The sequence below is a fragment of the Pipistrellus kuhlii genome, unplaced genomic scaffold (genome assembly GCF_014108245.1).
Source record: "Pipistrellus kuhlii isolate mPipKuh1 unplaced genomic scaffold, mPipKuh1.p scaffold_m20_p_4, whole genome shotgun sequence".
In the NCBI taxonomy this organism is placed as follows: domain Eukaryota; kingdom Metazoa; phylum Chordata; class Mammalia; order Chiroptera; family Vespertilionidae; genus Pipistrellus; species Pipistrellus kuhlii.
Window position 1 is genome coordinate 3,876,786 of NW_023425540.1, and position 24,268 is coordinate 3,901,053.

At 44.7% G+C, this 24,268-nt stretch overlaps 1 protein-coding gene across 3 annotated transcripts; it reads right to left on the reverse strand.

The window, feature by feature from the left end:
* Positions 1 to 894: 894 nt before the first annotated feature.
* On the reverse strand, positions 895 to 21,364 carry PRLR (prolactin receptor). 3 transcript variants are annotated; one of them, XR_004983101.2, is made up of 10 exons: positions 20,967 to 21,364; positions 20,021 to 20,153; positions 17,659 to 17,828; positions 14,660 to 14,829; positions 12,905 to 13,046; positions 11,543 to 11,642; positions 10,937 to 11,006; positions 7,263 to 9,196; positions 1,503 to 1,582; positions 895 to 1,110 (listed from the first exon to the last, which is right to left on the reverse strand). XR_004983101.2 is itself a non-coding variant. In XM_036410719.2 (8 exons), the coding sequence occupies exons 1-8, from the start codon at positions 21,034 to 21,036 to the stop codon at positions 8,189 to 8,191; spliced, it is 1,863 nt and encodes a 620-aa protein (XP_036266612.2). In that variant the 5' UTR covers positions 21,037 to 21,364; the 3' UTR covers positions 5,716 to 8,188. The 3 variants fall into 3 exon arrangements, 1 of the variants encoding a protein (XP_036266612.2); XR_006739746.1 differs by having other exon boundaries at positions 895 to 1,582; positions 17,659 to 17,845; positions 20,967 to 21,093; XM_036410719.2 differs by lacking the exons at positions 895 to 1,110; positions 1,503 to 1,582 and having other exon boundaries at positions 5,716 to 9,196.
* Positions 21,365 to 24,268: the final 2,904 nt, after the last annotated feature.

Genomic DNA, 24,268 nt, shown 5'->3' on the forward strand with positions numbered 1-24,268 from the left:
AGTGCGCCCCAGTATGGATGGAAGACGGATGGCACCCACCTAAGTACGGGAGAGTCCCCGTTTCTTTGGCATAGGCCAAGTTGTGGACTGAAATATACAGGGAAGTCTTCATGGCCCCAGAAAACATGGCACGAGAGAACCAGGAGGCAGAGGAGAGATTGTAAAGCAAAACTCACACCAGATCCTATTTCTGTACCACAAGCATGAGTAGCAGCCAAGATTTCTAGGTCCAGAGTCCTTACTCTGATGGGTTTCATCAGAAAGATGTTCGTAATATGGAAAATTCATGCTGTTTTAAATAAATTTATTTATTATGATTTTAAAAAAATGGTTTGGTTATTTCTTTACTTTACAATATTTAATTTTTTTAAAAAAATCTTTACCCGAAGATATTTCCCTATTGATTTTTAGAGAGAGTGGAGGGGAGAGGGAAAGACAGAAATATCGATGCGAGAGAAACACATCAATTGGTTACCTCCTGCATGAGCTCTGTCCAGGGCCTGGACCAGGGAGGAGCCTGCAACCAAGGTGTGTGCCCTTGACCAGAATCGAACCCTGGACCCTTTGGTTCACAGGCTATTGCTCTATCCACTGAGCCAGGGCCATTTTACAATATCTAAATGAGCTTCTCTGATTTGTTCCCCATCTTCATGTTCCATCTTCTTTAGTTTGAGCAGCTTGTCACATGAAAGGACAGGCAAAGGGGGCTGTTATGTTTGTAGTCATGAGGAAGGATGACGATAAAGGAGGAAAAGTGATTTGGTTCAACTTATACCAACAATTTCTGGAAAACAGACCCGATTGCAGCAAACATTCCTCAAGAAAGTTGCTTCAACCACACACATGATATTCTACTCACTTCCATGTCAAAAAAATAAAAAAATAGAGGAAGGGTAGTCAAGGGAAATAAACATTTATTGAGCCAGGCACTGAGCTGGGAATTTTCAATAACATGAATAGAAACAGAATGACCGTATTGTACTGGGACATCTACGATTTTGTTTGGCAAGCATTGTTTTTTGGCGTGCAGAAAAGATGAAGATGTTAGGATAACAGCAGTTAGCATAATCTCCCATACAATTGACAAAGATGTAACTGTCCACGTGTCTCCTCAAAATGGAAAGAGACAAAGGAGTAAATCCACTGAGAACAGAAAGCACAAGGTTCAATGACCAAAGATTTACACAATTAAAAATGCAGGTTTGATGATTATCATCTATAATTCTTTAAGGCTAAAAAGAAGTACAGTCGCCATTATAATAAGTACATGTAGAAATAAATTTAAAAAATTGGAATAAGATTAGTTATGATATATGATTGACTTTTCTTATACCACAATATATTTAATGTCTAAAATCAAATAAGGAAAATATTTATTTCTACGTGGAATTAGGGAAATCAAATTGTGAGAGAGAACATCATCATGATTTTGGGCAACAGATGATTTATAGTTAGGAAAAAAGTCTGCTCTCTGGTTTTTTGGTTTTCCACCAGTGACTTACTATGTGTTCTTTCTGGTCCTTATTCACTATCCAGTTTTTAGTAGATGTAAAAATGGCTCTTGAGACAACCTAGCATAAACCTGCAAAATGGTGAGTTAGAAGGTGTAGTCTCACGTGAAAACAAATAAACAAACAAACCTATCCAACAGTTTTTGTAACAATCGCTTCTCATTTCCCACTTAATGGTGAAGAATTCTGCTTGGCATTTTCTAGGAAAGAGACAAAGCAGAGGTAGTGGTAGCTTTGAAAATGTGGAACTTGATACTATTACACAGTCTTTTCTTCAGTATGGCTTTACAGAAGACACAGGATGCTTCGACATTGCTTTGGTTTCCACAGCAGACTGAAATTTTTTAAGAATGAAGGATCAAGCGCAAAAGCAGGCCTTGTGCTGCAGATAACTCTCAAGAAGAGGTCACAGGAAGCAAAGCTGAGGGCTTGGTTGACTTTCAAACAATTCCTGGTTGTACTCTAAACACTTAAGACCCCAGCCCAGCTGTACAAATGGCATATTATACTACTTCTACACAAAGATTAAGAAAAAAATTAGTGTAGTCACGGTTTCAACAGAATTATATGATTACATATTTCCTTCGGTTTTGTTTTACAGACACAGACACAATCATATTGAAACCACATATGAATAGATTGTAAGTCATTAAATAATTATTTTCATTGTGTAACATGAATTTTTATCCTTACAACATGAGGATTGACTATATATTTCAATGTGTCATAGAGTTTTTGTACCACATAAAGCATTATAATGTAAAATAATATAATAGTTACTTTAAAGTCAGGAATATCACATGGCAAATACAACAAATATACCACTGAAAAAGTCAAAGCATGAGACATGACATCCTTCGTTCTAAGAATAAGCAGCTTTGAAGAAAGGACAAGAAGGGGAGGTAGTTACTTGGAAAAATTAAAAAAAAATCATTTCATCAGGAATTTTATGAAACAAATTATTTCTCAGAAGTACCTCTGCCATGTAGTTTTCCAATTTCAGATAGCATAACAAAAACCGCTTTATTTCCCTCCAGGACTTGTAAAATTTGCGTGGAAAAATTCAGGCTATATTTTGAAGTTTATCCAGGTGACGCATAATTTGACCACAACTATTAAACATTGTTTTTTGATATTACTACTTCTGTAGCCAAAGTTTTGAGAGTTAATTTTCCCCCCTGTTTAATCAGAAGCAGGTGGAACTTAACTAATAGACGACAACTATCCAAGGTCTCTCTCTGTTCATTGGCCAAAGTCACATAAATGGGATATGTGTTACCACCCTGCACGTCTCAACTCATCCTGACTTGAAATCAGAGCATTGGCCAAAGAAATCCACGGGGCCTATGGTGTTGTGGGTTATGTAGGTAATCGATTCACCAGGTTTCATAAAATTTGGGTTTAGCACTTAATGGACTCCTGAGATGCCCAAACTTTTGAACATGTTCTATTTTCGATCTTTTTCCTTTCTTTGAAATAGACACTATGAGGATCTCAGGCCAAAATTCACCTTCCTGAAAAACACCAGTCTGAGGAGAGAACTCCCACGTGATTCGCACATCCTGGGACACATCCAAGCCATACTTAAACATAGAACTCCTGGCGAGACCACCGGCCCTTGGCCATCATTCTATAGCATTAAGTTTCTGTTGAAGGCCTCCTGGACCAAGCTGTCCATGCCGCTTGGATTTATGAATTGTCTTGGAATTAATTTAGTAATTAATGAATAGAGCTAGAATCTCTAAGCGTGCAAATCTCCAACTTAAGTTACTTGTGACCCTCAACCTGGGCCTTGATGGCTGGGTGGCTGATTTAACACCTAACTCAGCCTTTTGCAGAGCCATAGTCATTGTTTAGGAATAATGCAGGTGTTTTTTTTTTTCTGTTTTTTTTTTTTTTCTTTCTTTCAGTTCCTAAAGTTGCTACAGCCATGAGTAACTCCTAGGTAAACTATAGGCCCTGCAGTGAGAGAAGAAAGCCTACAAGTATGGACAATTAATAAGAGAAGCAAGGATGCTAAATCATGTCCATCTGACATGGAGGGATGGATCTCTGTTTTTCCCTCAAGCATTGCTCCAGCCACACTATTCACTGCTTCAGATCAAGGGCACACCAACCATGCTTCTCTGACTGTACTTGGGCCTTTCACCAGAAACACTAGATTTTACTTAGATCACGGAAATCAGAGATGGTTAGAGTTGTAACACGGTCTTTGGCCAGCCCACATATTTCACAGGTGAGGAAAATGGTGGCTAGAGTTTAAAGGATTTGTATCAAGTCAACAGCCTGTTCTATTTGACTAACGTCCCACAGCATTCTCTTAAAAGCTTCTTTATCACATTTAAAAAATACCTATGTGCCCGAGACCTGGAAATTGAACGCTCAGCCACCACCCAAGCAACAACACAGCTGTGCCGCTGCTGAAAAGGCAGAGCAGGAGATGTGTTCACTGATGTACACTCGGCGCCTTTATCAACGGGAAATCTGCATGAGCAAGCACGGGAGCAACCCGAGTCCTTTCCATTTCCTTGCCTATGCACAGTGTGTGCACCGCCTGTTCAGGTCCAGGCATTCACTTCACAGCCATGCCTACGGGCATCAATATGCTTGTCAGTTGATCTGGGTGTGGCAGGTTGACTCCCTAAACCCTAGCCAGAGTCAATTTCTTATCAAAGTCAGTCACATGATTCACATCGACTCTGTGGTCCTTCAGTTAAACAATACATTTAAAAGGCCTCTGGGCAGTTGCTGGTTGGACCTTAGACCATTTCATCATTCTATTTTGGCTTCTTCATTCATTTACATAAAAAAGGAAAGTTTGCTTTCCATTTAATACACTTTTTTTTTTCTTTTTTGTGAAAAGGAAACTTAAAAACATATAAAAGTAAAGAAAGGCACTTTGTAGGATGGGTACAAATCTGTTTCTTTCTCGCCTACTCTAGGGAGATAGGGACTGTACTAAGGGCAGGGCCACCTCTTTCTGGAAGTGATGGGCAGCAGCGGGCAGCCAGCGAAAGAGCCAGGTTTCCTCCACAGCCTCGGGCCGCTCCTTAACTCACAGGACTCCCTCATTCTGTGGGTCATTATGGGAAAAGCAGTCAAACTCCTTGATTAGAGCAGGCACTAAGGAATGGACCCACTTTGGGCTAAACCAGTGAAAGCAAGTTTGCAATCTGTAACTGCCTCCCAGGATTGGCCTGAGGCACTTCGGGGAAAGAAGAGTCAGCTAATTGGCAATGACATGGCTGAGAGGACCTTGTGCTCATGTTGAGGTGCCTAATACCCATTTGTGAAAGCCGGCCACAGCCCATGTGCATTTTGGGCCACAAGCTTCCATAAATGACCCACTGGCTATCCCGCTTCCATGTGCTTCATAACATGAATATTTAAGCTTTTGTTTATAAAAATATGATTTTCCATAATTCAGAAAATGACACCAACTGTGCAATGTTGGTAGGTAATCTAGAAGAGAGAGAAAAATGTCAGAATCAGCAGCCGGCTATAAGAGAGGAGATTTAGGGCTGTTGGACTCAGCAAGAAATAAGCATGGCTTGATTCAGCCAAAGATCATTTCTCTAAAAAGTAGAGCCTCATTCAAAATGTCTTTTTAAAGAATCTCACGCCTCTTCTCTCTACACACATATTTGTTGTGCACAACCTGAGATTGTGATTCTGTGCCTATGTAATTTATAAAATGCACATGTGGTGTGTTAGCACAAGCTGGAACTGATGATTTTAAAGGAAATGATCAGCACATCATGGAAGAGTACTTGCATTCCTATGATGAAGGGCAGTTATTTGTTTGCAGGATACAAGGCATTTACTGGTTAAATTATCTTGGCTAGAAAATGGCCAGTGAGCCATGGAGTCAGGGAGTTGAATTTAAAAGGACATTAGAGTTTGTCTGGACCAATATTTCTTTCAGAGGAAATGGGGGCTCAGAGAGGGGAATTGATCTGTTCAGTGTGGGATAGTTAGCACTAGAGCCTGGGACTCCTGACCCCCAACCTGCATCTTCCCATTCGGCTAGCTCTTTTCTTGAAAGGAAATATTCTACCCATAGAAAAAACATTAATTAAAATAGAGTCCTAACTGACAAAGAAATATAGACTTGGCTTGACTTAGTGAGTGGCTAATTGGTGTTTTCATAAAAATTTAGTTCAACTTAAATCTTTACCCATAACTTTTTTTTATGAATACCAAAATCAGATTACTTTTTAATCTGCAAGCTACCAGAGTGACTGATAGACTAATACATCTTGGAGAACAATGGACTATTTGCGGAACATTTTAGTCTGCATTGGCTTTGAAGGGTAGAGTCTTGGTCAATGCTACTCAAGGTGGACTACATCCCTTGGCCCTATTAGAAGTTGTGTGTCCTTCCGCAGGTCATTCTGTACCATCCTGTGAATCTTAAAGCTCAAATAGATTTTTAAAACCCATGCCTTCTCCTTCCATACAGCATTGTCTGGGGTAAGTCAAACAGACTTGACTTGTACTTTCCAAGAGAGGTGTGTCCAGTTGCTAAAATAAGCTTTTCGTGGAAGTAATCATGTAAGGCAGTACTCCTCAAACTTCATTACCCACAGGGGTCACCTGGGGAACTTAGTCAAATGCAGGTAATGACTCTGTCATTCTGGGCCAGGGAGGCCGAATCTGCATTTCCATGCAGCGCCCAGGTGATGATGACACAACTGGTCCTCAGACCAGACTTTGAGTAGCAAGGATCTAGGAGACAGGATGAACTTGGGGACAACTTTTCCAAATGTTCCTCTTACTCTTACGATGTTTATGTATTGGGAGAACAGAGCCTCAGGTCTGTTATTTCTGCAATCCGGACGCCAGGACAGTGTGTTCACTTTCCAACATCAGGTCACCTCTGTGTCCAGTTTCTGTCAACATGGGCTTGTTGGATGAAATACTTAACTCACAGAGGTGAGCTCAAATTCTCTAAGTCCAGCTGGTGAGTGGACACAGGGAAAGTATTTGGCATCAGGTGAAATAAACAAGAGAGGGAGGCAGCTCATGAGTTATGGACGCTCTCTGTAAGATGGAGATCCAGGCTTCTGATCCCTCCTGGGGAGCCAGCTCCTAGCACTAACTCAGAGATCCTTACTACCAGACCCTGGTCTTTGTTGCTGTGCCCACCACTCCACAGATGCTGTTTCTTAAAACATTTATTTGGAAACTTCTGACGTGAGTATTTTCTCTGCTTCTGCCAAGATTTTGCAAATGGATCTACTCCAGAGAGATAACTAACTCATGGCTTCGCTGAAAATATCTTTGCTGTCCAAGATTGCTCAGAAAAACAAAGCAAAACAAAACCCTCTCTTTAAAACAGTATGCTGGATGTCACCACCCTCCTTTTTCCTGATAGCTTCTAGAATGTTCACCCAGGAGCCCCAGATTAGCTCTAAATTACAGGAGAAATAATTCTGTGTGTGGAGAGTCCTAACACGCTATTGGTGGTTGACATTTAATGTATCTGGAGATAAAAGAACGAGATAAACTAAACTATGCTGTATTGGAAATTGAGTATTGTCACCCACTTCACATTCCTGTTGATATGACATTTGCTCCCCAAATGGGGACTGCGGATACTGTCGTGGACTGCCCATGCTCCCTGCAGCCTCGGCAGAAAAGACGGTGCCCTCTGACTACGTAAACAGCTGTACTGGGAAGATAGAAAATACTCTTTTACTTCGCCGAGTGGTAGAAAAATAGTCTTCAAAAATACATTGTTAAACATACGGGTCTGGTATTAAAGTAGAATCTGTATGTACAGTAAGGCAGTATCTCCATGACCATCTTGCTGTGGTTAGTTTTGAAATTAAAGTTAATCCTTGGGGATTTGTTTTGTTTTTTTCCCACTAGGAGAAGACTAGGGTGTATAATAAATTATCTGTCGTATTGAAATGAAGCAGGAAACCGTTTTAGGAGGATTCACCACGTCAAACTCATTTGCCTCCCATGTAAGGAAACCTCACTCTCCAAAACTATATTCTTAGAGACTTTAGGATGAAACATGATGTGGGAGAGGAGCATCCTTGCTCACCAGATTCCAACTGTTTTAAGAAAAAGAGATGGAGGCAAGATTGTTAGGTGCATCCCAGCAACGTGTCACTAAGGTAACAGGAAATGGTGTAAATGGTGTGTCAGGTCCCAGAATGCATCCTTTCTGGCACGGAGCTGTATTTGGTTAATCCTAATAAAATGGGAGAGGGGTGCAAAGGATAAGCAACTGGTTTTCAAAAGCAGCTTACATGGCATCCTTCTCACATCGATCATCTTCCTGCGCCAAGCTACTCTAACTCCTTCATATCCTCCTGTCCCATGCCCAACCACGGGCGCCTTTTCTGGAGGCTTTCCCTATTGGCACAGTCCCTCAGGAACACTGAGCAATGGTGCTTCTATTGCATCGAACATGCAGTTTTATAACTGAAAACAAAAACTAGATCCACAAATCACAGGAAACAGAATGATCCGATCCGGAATCAGCTGTTGGAGGAAGAGGCCACTGGTTGAAAATGGAGCATGAAGAAGAGAGAACTGTGAGTTTTAGTAGTGTCATCTGAACCCCATTCTCGAACGTTCTCTAGGAAAGTACATTCCATGTGCGCGATAGCAGTACCTGAAGAAAAATCACATTTTAACCGGCCATCCCAATGAGTCAGCCGTCACTGGAAGGAGTCCTTCAAATTCGCAGGGTCCAGGTAATCCAGCCCCCCCAGCTGCAGTTTGCAGGTGCTGGGTGCCATGGCGAAGGCGGCCCGGTCTTTCTCCTCCTGGTTCTGCTGCAAGGATGGGGGGGCCTCCTCGGCTGGTTCTTCAAACAAAGCCAGGTCGGGGGCGGGCGACTCGTGCACCAGCACCAGGATGCTGCTCTCCATCACGCCGGCCACCTTTGCGTACTCCTTGCTGGCCTTGGGAGCCCCGGGCTTCTCTGCCTGGTTGCTATTCTCGTCTTGTTTGGGGTACAAGGACAGCGCCCCGTCTTTATTGATCTTGTGAATCTCCACGTAATCCAAGGGTTTAGCAGAGACATCGGAGGTGTTCTCCTGGGGCAGCAGCCATGGGGTGTCTGGGTCAGTCTGGGAATGGAAGCTTTCCACCCCTCTCTGCTCGGTCGCCTCCTCCCCTGCTCCAGTCTCAGTGGTTTCCAAAGACGTCGGAGCACATGTGTCTGTCTTGTCCAGCACAGTGGCAGTGGAGCCTGCCGGGGGCATGGCCAGCTTGCACACGTCGGCGATGTTGTGGTAAGAAGATCTGGGGTCGGGGGGCTGTGATGAAGGCCATGTGGAAGATTTGGGTCCATCAGCACAGAAATAGGGGACTCTGCCCCCCACGCTGGTGCTCTGAGAGTCCCAGGTGTGGGCTCCACTTTTTCCAGGGTTCTCTGGCTTCTCAGCGCCCTCAGGAGTGTGGAAGGTGGAGGGACTCTCCTGGGGCCCCTCATGATGGCTGGACAAAAGGGAAGGGCTGTCACAGCTGCCCTGGCCAGAGTCACTGTCGAGATCCAGGTGTTTGGGCTTAAGACCTTGATCAAGGTGTTTTTTTGAATGGACCGGCACCAGTTGCTGGTTCTCATTGTCAACAACCTCTAACAGCTCCACCAGCAGGTCCTCACAGTCAGAGGGGAAGTCCTGGCACCCCAGGGCACTCAGCAGTTCTTCAGACTTGCCCCTCTGTTAAAACAAAGACACAGAAGGAATGGCTGTGAGCTTCAGAACATTCCACATCAGCATCAAAGTGCAGCTGTGCTCATGGCCACGGCAGCTGGAAGCTATAATGGTCTAGCAGCATTTCCCAAACTTTAGACATTTCCCAAACAGGCCCGCAATAATCACCTCCTAGACTTCTATTCATCTAATATTTTTCTTTAAGTCAATTCATGATTTTAACTTAGTCTCTAAGCAATAATGATTATGAGTTTAATGGGCAAGTAGCATATGCACAGGTGAGAAACATAACTGTTAAAGAAGAAACGTTTACTCTGGGACTCAGAGGTTCTAAGATCTGGTAATTGACCTCCTAACCTCCTCCACCACTTTCTCGAGTCTGGAAGCAGTGAGCTGCTTCTCATCTCCTCCTTCCAACTCCTCCTCTTCCTACTTCGTCATTCCTTCTTTCTGCCCTCTTCTTCTCCCATCCTCCTTTTCTCTTTTCTCTACTCCATTTCCTCTCTCTCTTCCCCCTCTCTTCCTGTAGTACATATTTTCCCCTCTTGTTCTTCCTTTCCCTCCTCCTTCTCTGTCTCCCTCATTCCTCCTTTTGCCTTTTCCTCTTACTTGCCACTCTTCTTTATGATCCTCTGACTTAGGTCAGGTACAGAAGTCTAAATCATGGCTTTTTCACTCACTAATGGGTACTGACTTTGAACAAGCTGCTTAGTGGTTCTCAGTTTCTCCATTTGTAAAATGGGAATAATAGTGTCATATGGGAGAGTTCTTTTGAGGATTGGAGGTCATGTAATAGAGAAAACAACAACGTTTTTTGTGTTTGTGACACAAAAAAGAAGTTATTTTTTTTTCCATTAAGCTCCCATGACCGCAAGGTCAAATAGTTCTTAATTTAGTGAGTTGAGATGTTCATGCTGGTTTTTAAAGGATAGTGGGGTGAAAGCACTGAACAAGGAACCCAAATTCCAGGGCCTGAGTCCCTGCTATGATATTTGCAGTCAAAGTGAATGCAGTCAAGCCAAATTCTCCAGGACTCACTTCTCACATTCTTGTACTGTTAGCCTCATAGTGGCTAGGTCAAATGATATATTGCAAAGTTAACTGCATATATATATATATATATATATATATATATATATATATATATATATCATGTCAGTGTTAAACTTAAGGTCAAATAGAAACTACATATTTCAACCTGCAGAAAAATTTACAATGTTTCATTCAAAACACATTTAATTCCCACTTGAATCAGCCTAAATGGGCCTTGGTAGACATCAGCCCACTGCACTGACCCAGTCTCAATTGTGGGCCCAAACAGAGCCAACACTGCAGCAGGCTATTCTGTCACCATGACCTTCTGTAAAGAACATTCAAGTAAAAGCTTGCACCATAGGGCAGGGGGGTGGTAGGTCCCTCTTTTGTATTAAACAAAATATTCACCTCTTTTCTAAATTGATTATTTGTACAAAATGCTCACAGCTGTGCTTATGAATAGATCTGGTAAGTCTAGAGAGCATGACTGTGTGTTGTCTTATTTTCTTGTCTTTCTCTCTCTTCCCTCTGACATTTAATGTCTCCTAGGAAGGACCCTCAGGCCTCATGCATCTTTCTCAAAAGAGGAGGGACAGTGGGGCAAGGGTAACTGAGGCAGCCAGGTCTAACAGATGGGACTGTGTGTGCATGTGTAGAGGTCATTATTATAGATCAGTGAGGCAGGATACATGCTCCACCTCTGGTACTTACCTCCAGCAGATGGATATCAAATCCTTTTATTTTTGGCCCGGGAACTGGTGGGAAAACGCAGGTCATCATGCTGTAAAATAATTCGTGAGAGAGAAAAAATGACTCACTTGATAACTTGTAATTTCTAAAAGGTTAGTATTACCTATAAATAGCTGCTACATGGACTATGGTAGAGAGGAGTTAAAGCTGGGGCCAGGAGGGGGGGCGGTGCTACATGAAATTGACAATCCATGCTGAAGACAATAATTATAGAGGCCAACAGCAAAGTTAGCTCTGGCTGACTGAGGGGCTGATTTGCAAATTAGTGGATTATGTGCACTAGTTGCTCCTCTTGATTTTAGCTGCTCTTGGCAGATTTTTTTTTTAAACTATTTTTCAACTGCAAGCCTCAGTTTGATGGAAAGAGCACCAACCAGCTTCAGATGAGCTCATTCTGCGACTTTTGCTGGTACTGACAAGGTTTTCTTATGGGTAGCACACTGAAGCTAATGGCTAAAATCAGGTGCTTGAATTATATGTAAGTTTCCATCATCTCGCTTTCACCTTTTAAAAAACCACTATCCCACAAAACATGGTTGGGAGGAAGGTTGATAGACAATGAAGTACCTATAGCCCTTCAAAGCCACTGCCCAGATTATAATCAGACAGACGACAACAGAAAGCACAGCCACAAAGATCCACACGGTGGGGTCTGCATTGGTGGGATCTAAAAAGAAACAGCCAGAAAGCTCTCATCACATACAGCATCATTAAATACAGGCGAACAAACAAAGCAAATGAATGAACCTTTTGAAGGTAAGGCCTCCCCCGATCCCCCTTCCTACACACACTCTTTTGATTTGGACAGCAATCCAGAGTAACATTCATGCTGGGCTAATTTTTCCAATTCTATTATATTACATTTTCATGGGTTCCATGTATTTTTTTTTTATAGTCATCTGTACTTTTAAAATCCTTTTACATGTTTTTCATTTGCTACTTAAAGAGGAAAGCCGAGGTCACCTGGTCAGTTGCAGTAATAATAAAAGGTAACACTTAAGTTCTTACTAAAAGCCATTGACGGTATTAAGCTCTTTACATACATTGCCTTGCATGCAAAGATGAGGCTCTAATATAAGATTTACTCGTTAGCATGTGACTATAAGGCCATAGTCGGGGATTTGAATCCAGACCTTCTGCCTGTAGACTCTGTGCTTTTATGAAGTGAGAGCCAGGGCTGGACAGGATGCATGAACATCTTTTATGACCCACAGCTCTCTCCAGTAAGTCAAACCGGTGCAAATCCTGATACTCTGGCCAGGCAAGTTGTCACAAACACTAGGCTTTGCCACTTGGTTCTGGGCAAGATTTCAGACCTCACTGCTGAATTTCAGTTTCCTCATTTTTAATTCTTAATGGTAATTATATTCTCTCTGAATACCTGTAAGGGTTGGGAGGCCCAAACAAGAGAAAGACTGTAAACCATAAAGTACTTGGGAAATGCAAGATGAATCGTTCTTTTGTGAACTACAAGGCACCATGGGTAATGACACTGTTAGAATCATGGGCCTCTCACATAGTGTGCCTTAACTAAGGACCAACATGGAATCGACATGAGAGACTGAAAACCAGTTCAACTTAGACCCTTATGATGGCATAGCACCTTACAAATTCTGGGAGAACTAGATGATGACCTTGACTAAATGACAGGGATGGGCAGATGGGGAAGGCAGAATGACCACTAAGCCCTCTGACACACACCAAGCCTATGTCTGTGGCTTTAGAAACTGGTCCTCACCGACAGTGACCCCAACACTGCTACACTTCCAAGTGTCTTTGTGTTGGGTGGAAAAAGTCATACCTCTACTCATTCCTCTTACTAAGGCTAAAAATAGTTTCTATTTTGTAGTAATGACATTCAAATTAACTATATCCATTCTATTCTAAAAATATTTAATGATATAAGCAAAATGTAGTCAAGACACTCACCATCAGGTATCAGAATGGAGCTTTCTGGGCTCCATTCACTCCATAATCCGTGGTCTGGCTTGCAGCGAACCTGGACAAGGTATTTCCTCCCTGGATATAAGGTGAGAACCTTAAACTGATTGTTCTTCCCAGCGAAATGAACCTAAGGAGGAGCAAGGAAAACAGAAGTCACTCTGACTTGTGTTCTGAAGAAACAGACTTTTCCCTTGGAGAAGAAACTATTGGAGGAGTGAGGCCAGACGATCAGACTTAGTAGATACCTTGCTCTCCTCATTCCGCCCTCTCAGCCCATCCCTTTTCGCTCTGAAACATAGTTCACACAAAAATTAACAGGTTTTCTACCTCTCCATTGGAACTCTATTTCAGAAAGACAAATATTCTGCATCCTTCCCACTGCCTTCAAAATTCTACTTTACAGAAGGTAACCAGTTAATAACATCGTAAAAACAGTTATTTTGTGAACCCCAATGAAGTAATTGATTCAAGGATCATTCAAGTAAAGCCACTAGGTGGAAGAGAACTGGGATGTATGTTGACACAACAGTGCACAGATTAAATGTGACTTCACAATGACCAGGTTGACCCCTAACCCAGGGGTCAGTTTTAGCGTCATTTATGAGGTTAACCAGATGGTTTGTGCCCCCTGACATAATGTGACAGGAAGTAATATAATGTCACCTCTGAAGTACTCTTGTCCCAAATTGTCCAACCCAAATCTAATCAATTCTAATGTCTGGTTACAGGAAATACAGAGGCAGAGAAATTAGCAAAATGACCTCACAAAGAACTAATCAGATTAATGCAAAAGAGAGAGCACTCCATGCACAAAGAGCCTGGTCTCCTGACCACACTGAGACTGAAACTAACTAAGGCACCTAACAGCCAGTCACGTGCATTGTCTTGGATGGATGCTGGTCTGGACAAACTACCATTAAAGACATTCTTTGGAAGCAATTGGCAGAACTAAAATATGGACAGGCTATTTGAATTATGTAAAAATTTTAGTTAATTTTCAATGTCTGATTTTCATATTTTGTCTATGTTTAAAAATGTTTCCTTTGTAAAAGAGACAATCTAAAGCAGTGGTTGCCAGCCTTTCAGAACTCACGGGCCACCAGTGGTCTGTGGACCACCAGTTGCTGACCACTGACCTAAAGTACTTAAAGTGGAACATCATAATGCCTATAATTTAATGTATTATTTATTGTTTTTAAAATATTTATTTGAGAGACACAGAGAGAGAATATTGATTTTGTTGTTCTACTTATTCATGCATTCATTGGTTGATTCTTATATGTGTCCTACCTGGGGATTGAACCCACAACTTTGGCATATCAGGACGACATGCCAACCAACCAAGCTACCTGGCCAGGGCTTCTGTGTTATTTATTTACATTAAAATAATGTGAAGTGAATAAAAATACCACTGGCCATTAACTGGTTACACTGAGATATTTTCCTCCCCTTTAGTGCCATTGAAAAGCTCTCATAGGTGTCTAGATCTATGATATCCTGAGGGAGGTGGTTTGGAAACCTGGTGGAAGAGATTGTTCAGTGCAAAGAAGGAATTAGCCTTGGGAGAGCTGTGAAGACGCACCCCATCAGTCCTAAGGGAGGGGGAGAAGGCCCTTCCACATCAGTGTCAGGAGGGCAACATGATGCCCAGTAGTTGGGAGGAATGACTTGTTCCCCGTAGCAAGGGTTTCATCTTTGTCAAAGGACATGGTTCCTTCCAAATGCTCATGGTTGACTCACCTCCCACTCATTTGCTTTTTCAGGCTTTAATCGAACTTCGTATTGTAGTGTGAGCCAACCAGATCTTATGTCAACCTGGGTGGGTGGACGCCATTTTACCCACAGGAATGGTTTCTGGTCCTCTGGATGTTTTAATTCCAAAGTCAGGTTCATTGGAGGGTCTGGTTCAACTGAAGAAAGAAATCCCATACTTAGTAAAAGTGGCATTTGAAAACAAAACTATATGACTTCCTGTTTCACTCCACCCTGCTTATGAGGCGGCTTGTATTTGATGTCAGGTGCTGATTAGCGGTGTTGGGATCAGGCTGAAGCAAGGGAGATGTGTAGGGTGCTAAGTTTCAGGAGGCGCAAATGGCCAACAAGCACAGGAAAGACCCTCAGTGTCATCAGTCATTTGGGAAACGCAAATCAAAATCACAAGATACCATTTCATCCCCACTTTAAGATGGTTGAAATTCAAGAAGTAAAAAATAACAAGGGAGAGTGTTGGAGACATTCCCTCATACATTGCTGGTGGGAATGTAAAATGCTGTGAAAAAGTCTGGAACTTATTCAAAAGGTTAAATGTTAAGTCACGTCACCCATGAATTTCATGTCCTAGCCAACATACCCAAAGAAATGAAGGCAGGTGTTCAAACAAAAACTCATCCATAAATGTTCAAAGAAGCACTATTCACAATAGCCAACAGGTGAAAACAACCCAATTGTCCATCAACTGGTGACTGGCTAAACAATATTCATAGAATGAAACATTATTCAGCCATAAAGAGGAAGGCAGTATGTATTGACAAGGCTACAACATGGATGAATCTTGAGAACATTACACTACATGAAAGAAACCAGATATAAAGGCCACCTATGATATGACACCTATGATATATATATATATATATATATATATATATATATATATATATATATATATATCATAACCAGAATAGGCAAATCTGAAGAGAAAGAATGCAGATTAGTGGGGCTGGAGTAAGGGGGGAGATCTGGAGTAACTAGGACATAATGGCTATTTGGAGTCATGAAAGTTTTCTGGAACTAGATAGTGGTTATGGTTACATAATATTGAGAATGAACTAATACCAAGCACTAGGGTGCATACTTTAAAATGGTTAAAATGGTGAATTTTATGTTATGTGTATATTACCATATTTAAAAAATTAAAGAGGCACTTGCTCTCCATATTCCTTCAAGTACAAGTCTGTGAGTGACTCATTAAGAGTGAGATGTCTAGAACCCTGGCTTGCCTTATCCTAGTCTCAGTCTTGCTAATTAGTAATACTTTCTCTCTTTACTTGTCACCTCTTCAGCCCACTCTCCACACCAGGTGGCATAGGAGTGAGTGTAGCAATAGTGTACTTGACATTATAACCTACAAAAGGAATGTTAGAAAATCTGCCACTAATCCTTATGCTTCACGGTTACTAAGCAAATACCTAAGAAAGATTGCTTTATATATATGCACTCACTAAACAAACATCAGTTATTCAATATACGTCTCAAGTTACACACTTATGAGAAATGCCTCTGATCCAAAAAAAATACTGTGCAGAAGTCCATGTACAATGTCCACGGTGAATTCTTTAAAGCAGTTTCTCACTCTCAGCACATTTGCATTTTGGATCAGGTAATCCTTTTTGTGGGGGCCATCCTGAAGCATTGTGGGATGCTTAGCAGCATCTCTGGTCTGCCTATTATACGTCAGTAATACCATCGCCTCCCCTCCCTGGGCTAATGAAAAGTGTCTCCTGCCATTGCCAAATATCTATGGGAGGCAAAATAGACCCCAGCTGAGAATCACTGCTTTCAAGTGATATAACAATTATTCATTTTAGAACCTTAATTGCTTTCACTGTTTTGCTTTCAAATACTAGTTGAATCTTTGAAGGCAGGGCAATTCAAGAAAGAACCATAAATAAGAAATTATTTGGCATTTAGCATCTTAAAGACTTCATATCTCAAGTAAATTTATATGCCTGAAATTTACTGTATTCTGACTTGTCAGTGGGGTTACCTTTTGGATTTTCCTAAACTAAGATTCAATTCATTTTCTACCTCCATGCTTATTGCAATGATTTGCCGGGGGCAGAAAACATTCAAATGTGAGCCAGTTGGTGGTATTAGCCACTGATAACATGACAAAGCAATGACATACAAGTACATATTTGAGATTCCCAGTCTAATTTTCCTTGTTGGGTGGCGTTAGGTAAATCTTAGGTAACCTTGAATCAAACACTTCTCCCAAGATTATTATCAAAGCTGAGGGCTGACCCTAGTCCTGGCTAACCCATGTCTTGTCCTAAGATTCCCTCTGTTATCCATGCTAAACCCAGAGGCCACTACAATGATGCCCACTTGCCCTGCAGCTCAATGTGGATCATGCAGAGCAAGAAACAGCTCTTGGGTTGGCTTTGTTTTGCTTTGCTAATAAAGTCCACAAACCTTGTATGTGTGGTTGTGGCCTTCAGCCTGCTATTCAAGTAACACGCTTCACTCCCCAAATTCTTTGTAAAAGAAGAGTTCCGGTTGCTAAGAAGTACTTATACACTGAGAATTCAATGTGGGTAAAGCAGCTGGAGCTGGTCGTGTGGGTGTAGAAGCAGATGAACTCCAAGAGCTACTACTCTGGTGAGCAGCTCTGTCCTTCAGCAGGAGAGGGGGAGTGGGGGGGGAGGAGAACAGAAGTTCCAGCTTGCGGCGGGGGAAGGGGGCATTGATTGCAGGAGGAGGGCTGGAGGGAAGGATCGATAAGAGAAGCACAAATAGAACACTCCTGTTGTGTGCAAGGGGATGAGATGAAAGGACAAAGGAAGAAGAGAATCACAAGGACCCCCAAATACCGTCATGAATGATTCAATAAAAATTATCAGTAGATGAGAACAGTGTGCATTTTCTCATCTTCCTTTCTGGTGATTCATTCATAAGCCAGGAAGACTCCAATTGTTGTTAGGTCTGCGATGGAGTAAGAAATCCCTCCCCCATCCCCTTACCTATGTAGGTCACATCCACGAAAAACGGATCTGAGGAACTCATTCCCATCTCGTTCGTGGCATTGACTGTGATGATGTAGATGGTCCAAATGGAGGTGTGCTTCTTGTCGAAGTAGCAGGAGTTGGGGCCACCGGTTCTGTAGTCCGGACATTCATAGAGGAATGAACTCCTGCAACGTATTATATACTAGGAGTGAGTAAGGAAGTAGTAAGAAGAGCCCAGCTCTTTCTTTCTTTCTTTCTTCCTTTCTTTCTTTCTTTCTTTCTTTCTTTCTTTCTTTCTTTCTTTCTTTCTTTTTAAAGGGTTACATTCTTTTTTTAAAATATATTTTATTGATATTTTACAGAGAGGAAGAGAGAGAGAGAGCTAGAAACATTGATGAGAGAGAAACATCCACCAGCTGCCTCTTGTACGCCCCCTACTGGGGATGTGCCCGCAACCAAAGTACATGCCCTTGACAGGAATTGAACCCGGGACCTTTCAGTCCGCAGACCGACGCTCTACCACTGAGCCAAACCTGTTTCAGCCCAGCTTTTTCTTAATAGCTCAATACCATTGGATTTTGGGGATCAGCGCTGATGCACGGCACCCCCAGGCTTTGTGCTCAGGGAGTGAGACCGGGGAGAGACTGCTGGGGAAGAGGGTGGAAGTGTCCCTTCAGAGCTTGCAGACTCCGCTTCTCACCAACCCTTTCTTTCCATAGTATTTTGTGGGCTTTGTGACATATGTCCCCTGCCGATAGATGCTGGAACTTTCCACAACCAAGGCATCACCGTGCCCACGGTCCTGCCCCTGGGTCATCTCAGGAAATGGGGGCCTCTCCCCCCCTCCCCCACATAACACCCAGGGGGCATGCACATGCAGCATTCATTGCACACGTATATTGAATTACACTTCATTTACAAAAGGTGCAAGAGAATAAACGCTGATGCCAGCATATTTCAGATTGCACCAAGTCGGCAACAGTGATGTGGCTGAGAAGAAAGGTATTTCAGGCCCAAGCTGCCCATCATTCTGTTCTCCCGGGCCTTGGGGGCCTCAGCGCAAGACGCTCCGCACAGGTGTGGAGAAGCATCCCATTCGGGCCGCCAGTGGAGCTCCCGAATAGGTGACCTGCCACCCTGTGATTCCCAGAAGGGCTGACAGCTCTGTGTGCACAGAGTGCAGGCACTGGGCGGCGGGCCAGCGGCTGCTACCAGTAAGCGGTGCTTCCCCGGGGAAGGAGGCGGCTCTCCCTGGACTTCCAGGAGGCTCTCGCTGAGAGGTGACAAAAGCCTCACCCACAGGTGACCTCTTTCAGTCCGCACTGCATCCTGGGCTCCAAACACACCCTCTGGGAGATCAAGGGTCTGGGGTTAGCCATTTCCCAAGGGGAAACCCTCCCCTTCCTATAAGGGTAGGGGTCTTCATGTTCTTGGACACAACACTAGTTTGAAAAGCTCATGGACCATGGTTGTCTTTTTATGTTGCGAAAATAATTATTACTAAAAAAATTACAAATAGCACGAGGCTCACAGATGAGCATTTGAAATGAACTAACATTCAGCCAACACTTATATGGGACCTTGGGTTGCAGCCTCCGTCTGGGACAGGCAATTGGAAACATTGCTATTGTAGACTCTCCTTTCCCATGGGGATGTGTCTAAGATCCAAAGTAGATGCCTGGATTGCTGGGGAGTACCGAACCACATATATATCGTTGCTTTTTTATACATACGTACCTATGATAAAGTTTAATTTTATAAACTAGCTACAGTAAGAGATTAACAATAATAACTAGTATTAAAGTAGAACAATTGTAACAATATACTGTAATAAAAGTTATATGAATGTTTTCTCTCAAAATACATTAAGCTACTGTACTTACCCTTCTCCTGATGAGGTGAGGTGACATGGGCCGATGGGATGAGATGGCGTGAGGAGGACACAGGCATGTGACGTAGGGTTAGGCAACTATGGGGCTACTTGATAGATAGGATAACCCACGTGACTAACACGTGGGTAGCTACTCGCCTTGGACACATGGGACAGGTGCGATGTCACCAGGTAGCTCAGAACAGCACACCATTTAAAAACTTAGGGACTGTTTATTTTTGGAATTGTCCATCTAATGCTTTTGGACTGTGGCTGATCACCAGTCACTAAAACCCCTGAAAGCAAAACTCCAGCTAAGGGGACACTACGTGGTATTGCTGGGGTGGTGGATGAGCTGACGCACACTGAGAGAGCGCTTCAAGGTCATTAACAGGAGAAGGCGGACACGGATGCTTGGGCCCCTTCCGGGAAGAAGGAGACCCCCGGGGCCGTGTGGGAGTGCTCACTCAAAGCAGCCCTGCGCGGCCGGAGAGCGGGAGCACTCACCCTTCCTTGTGGTAGGAGAGCGTGTAGTTGGTGGGCAGGCCTCCGTCCAGCCCCGGCTTCCACCAGCACATGAAGGTCTCCTTCTCCTTGGAGCGACATTTCGATATCTTCGGCTTCTCAGGAGGTGACTGTCCTAGAAAAAGCCAGAAGCCGCTGGAATCAATCTCAAGGCCCATTCAAGCATTCCGTCACCCTGCTGGTGACAAGAGCAGGTTCAGGGGACCCCGCCAGCAATGAGGTCTTGGGGTGAAGAGGCCTAGGGGTGGGGAGCTCAGAAATGCCAAAGTGCTAGCATCTAGCAACCCTTCTCTGTGGGCTGCCCCTTGTTGGCAGGATGCAGAGAAAGACAGAGAGAGAGAGAGAGAGAGAGAGAGAGAGAGAGAGAGAGAGAGAGAGAGAGAGAGATAGCTTTGCAGTGGAAATGGAGAGGTGGTGGTGGTGGTGGTGGTGTGTATGTGTGTACTGTGTGAGATGGAAATAATAGCAACCTAGGATCAAGTGACAAGTGTAGAATTCCAACAGAGTGCACGTGAGGAGTAGGATGGGCTGAGGAGTATGCGGCCCTTCTGTAAGCCCATGGAGTCTATGCAGCTGGTACCTGCCCACGGCATGCCGGTGGCCCTAAACTGAATCACCCCCCCTTTGCTGTCACAGTGCTCCCTGGCACTTGTCACTCTGCTCATTGATCTCCATCTTTCTGCCATTCCCTCACAAGGAACTCAACGTCTGATCTCTTGTGATTCATTGTGTCACTAGTGCTCCTCCCTCAGCTTCTTCATTCCCTCCCCCTTCCCATCTCCTTTCCTTCCTTTCCCCTTCATTTTTCCTTAATTTCATTCCGCTTTGACCTGTGACCCAGAACTGCACAGGGAATGGACTGAGAGGGACTCTCCCGCCCCCAGGACACACCCCAGCAGCGTAAGAGGGCAGGGCCACCCCGACTTACCGCTCAGCAGGTGGACGTGGAGGAAGAGCAGCAGCACACACACACCCGTGGATCGCGCGCTCTCCATCATGCTGGCTGCCTGCTGGGTCCGCGGGGATCAGAGGCTCACTGGAAGAGAGGGCGGCAGCACGCTTTTAGGGGCACAGTCTGGCCTGGCCCAGGCACCCCTGATTCCGGGGGTTTGCAAAGGCCTCCTGCTCCCTGCTGTCTGTGAAGGACAAGCCAGGAGGGAAGGGATGTGGGGACAGGAACATGGTCTGGGCTTGGCTCTGGGCATCTGTGCACACGCGGGGGAACTTCCACCAGCAGAGGTCATCAGATGACCACGTTCAAGGGCAGCCCGTGGCAGCCGGCTCTGTCTGCACACCCCAAAGGAAACTTGCTCTCTCCCACCCAGCAGCCACCCAACAACATGTCGTCCTGAGTGCGAGAAGGGGACTGTTCTGGGAGGGCCTCGCTCTGCCAGTCAAAAGCAAAGCAGTGCAACACTGGGCACAACACTAACTGGGCCTCCTTGATGCCACACAGTTTGGGGGCGGGGACTTCCTCCGGAGGTGCAGGTGGAGAAGGATCTGGAAATCTTGGCTACAGGCATGGCCATGCACCATGCAGTGAACTCTGGTGAACTTCCAGGTGGCTTCTCTCTCCTTTCTTTGGAAAAGGCCCAGAAACAAGACATGACAAACCCAGTAATGACTCAAGTCCCCTGGGTGCCGAGTGTTAGGTAACACTGAACCTGTAGGGCTGAGAATTTCAAGAAATTTATTGTTAATATTATTTTCACCTGGGAACCAGTGTTAAAGCCTCTAAATGTTTTTTTCTTTAGACTCCACGCAATTCTCTGAAAACAACGGAATTGATGAACAGAGTGCAAATGCTTAGGGGAAAAAAAAGGTTTCTTTTGCATTCTTTTTAAAAAATTTCTTTATTGATTAAGGAAAAAAAAATATTTTTAAGTAAAGGGAGGAATGGCCAGGGGTAAGACTGCTCACCGTGGGACCTTGGACACGCTTGAGTGTTATCTGCCGAGCCCAGAAGGCCAGCTGTGGCCCACTTCTCCTGGCCAGAGGGCGGCTCCCCATTTGCCAGCTGGACACTCCCTAATGGGCTTCCTGAGAGCTTGGGTCCACCTGCTCCCTCCCACCCCCCAGCACTCTCAGAAAGGAAGTCTTAGGGGAACAGAGGTCTGGGTGTATGGGTGCCATCAGTGACTCTCTCCTCTCGGGGCTCTGGGAGGGAGCCAGTTTGCCTTTCCTCGGGGCCTGCTAGCCGCACTCCCTCTCCCAGACTGTACATTGGAAACCGCTGGTCCATCTAAGGCCTCAGAATCATCTCCGGAAATCAAGCTGCTGAAGACTCATAACGGGTTTATGCATGGAGCACTTATTTATGGGCTGCACACTGTGCTGAGTACCCCAATTTCTTACATTTCGGTTAACCCTCACTGGAGCCCCACTGGTAGCCCCTTTAACGGATGAGGAAGCTGAAGTACAGAGCAGGTTGGTCAACTGTCATGTGTCACCAGGACAGAGAACTCTGGCAAATCCGAGGAGTTATCGGATTTGCGGACAGTCTGTGATCACCGGGGTGATTACTCTCCCTTCGATGGGGATAGACCACAGAGACACAGCCGACCTGCCATGCCTTGGGCGGCCTGGGGTCTGGAGAGCCAGGGCCCAGGGAGGCCCTCTCAGTTACCCGCCCCACTGGGGCCTGGGCACCTCAAACACCTGACTGCCACTGACCCAGCTTGTTTAGGGCCCAGTGACCCCAGACAAGCTCTTAGTCCTGGAGATCTGGTGATCCTAGCTGGGCTCAGGGATGGAACCGCCTCCCACTGGCTGGCGAAGCCCTATACTGTGCGTTGATTGAGAGTTCCCTGCTCTTTGGGCAGTTGCACCAACATGCTTGAGCGCGACAGGTTATAAATCACACCTTCGGGCGCGGCCAGATGCTATGCAGACTTCTCCTCAGAATTGGGGCCCCATGTGTTTTGCAAAAGAAATGCCTGGGCGAGGGAAGCTGGGTGGGGCCGCAAGAGCAGATGCTGTCATTGCTTATACTTTCTGGCGCCCTGACCCAGGCTCCGAGAAGCTCTCCTCGATAACATTTTCATATAAAAATGCTTTCCAAAAGCATCTTCTGTGCTAAAAAGAAAGCATTTTCTCCAGGACTTCCTGACTTCCCTGCAGATTGGTTACTAGCCATGCGCCCCTCCGGATGCCTTGAAACACCTGTGCCGGGGAGTTGGACGCACGCACCATGGTGTCATTATTGCGTCCCAGTAACGATTTCCCCCTCATTCCACATCTCGCTCTCCAGCAGGACAAACATGGTCGGATACATAAACCTTCAGAGAGAAAGACAATCACAGCTGCTCCCTCCTGTGCTGAATGGGAGTGCTGACCACACCTGCCGGCATTTCCCAGCGCTGGGCCCACCTCCGCTGCCACTGGCCATTTTTATGGCTGACCAGCACGAGGCTGGGGATAAACATGGAATCTGCCTCTCTGAATCCCCCCTCCCATCGCAAACAGGCTCTTGATCAAGATTGCTCTCCCCAGTTGGAGGGGAGCACCTGATTTTTAGTGGTAGTGATAGTGGCAAATGGCTCCAAATATCTGGAGTCCAATTAGGAAAAAGTCAGCCCCACACCTCTGCCCCAGGGCAATGACCTCCACTGCTCCCTGGCTCCCTGGGTGTGACTAGGGCTTGGAAATAGAAGGTTTGGAATTAGAGAGCCGTTTTGTAGCAAGGCAGCCGCTCCCACACCTTGCCCGGGACCAGCTGCTCTGCCTTTCTCGCCTCTGAATCCTCAGGGACTTTCCCTTCCCTAGCCTCCTCCCATTATCTTGCTCAGACATGCCTTCCCACCCGCCATGTCCTGTTGTGATATGACCCCTCTTCTTTATCAGTGCTGAGCCTGCTCAGACCCTCTCTTTCCAAAAGCCTTCCTTCATTGCCCTTTTCCATGGAGCCATGGATCTTCACCCAGGCCAAGAGTTGAGAAAGAAATCTGGCAATTTTTGCCCTGGTAGCTTGCTGTTCTGAGAAATAAGAGCCACACCCCCAGGTGGAAAAGCACAGCCACGGTCCCACAGCCTGCGCTGACCCCGATCTCCATGGCAGAAAGGGTGTGTGAAAGTTCAAAGTAACAGATCTGAGGTCCCACTGTCTACAAATCCGCACAGTTGGGTGCACTCAGAATTGAGCAAATCCCTGGAAACCCACCCATCTCATCGCTACCGTTCTGTGGGATTTACTCCTAAAACCTGGTATCAGGTGGTCCCCAAAGCGAGTAC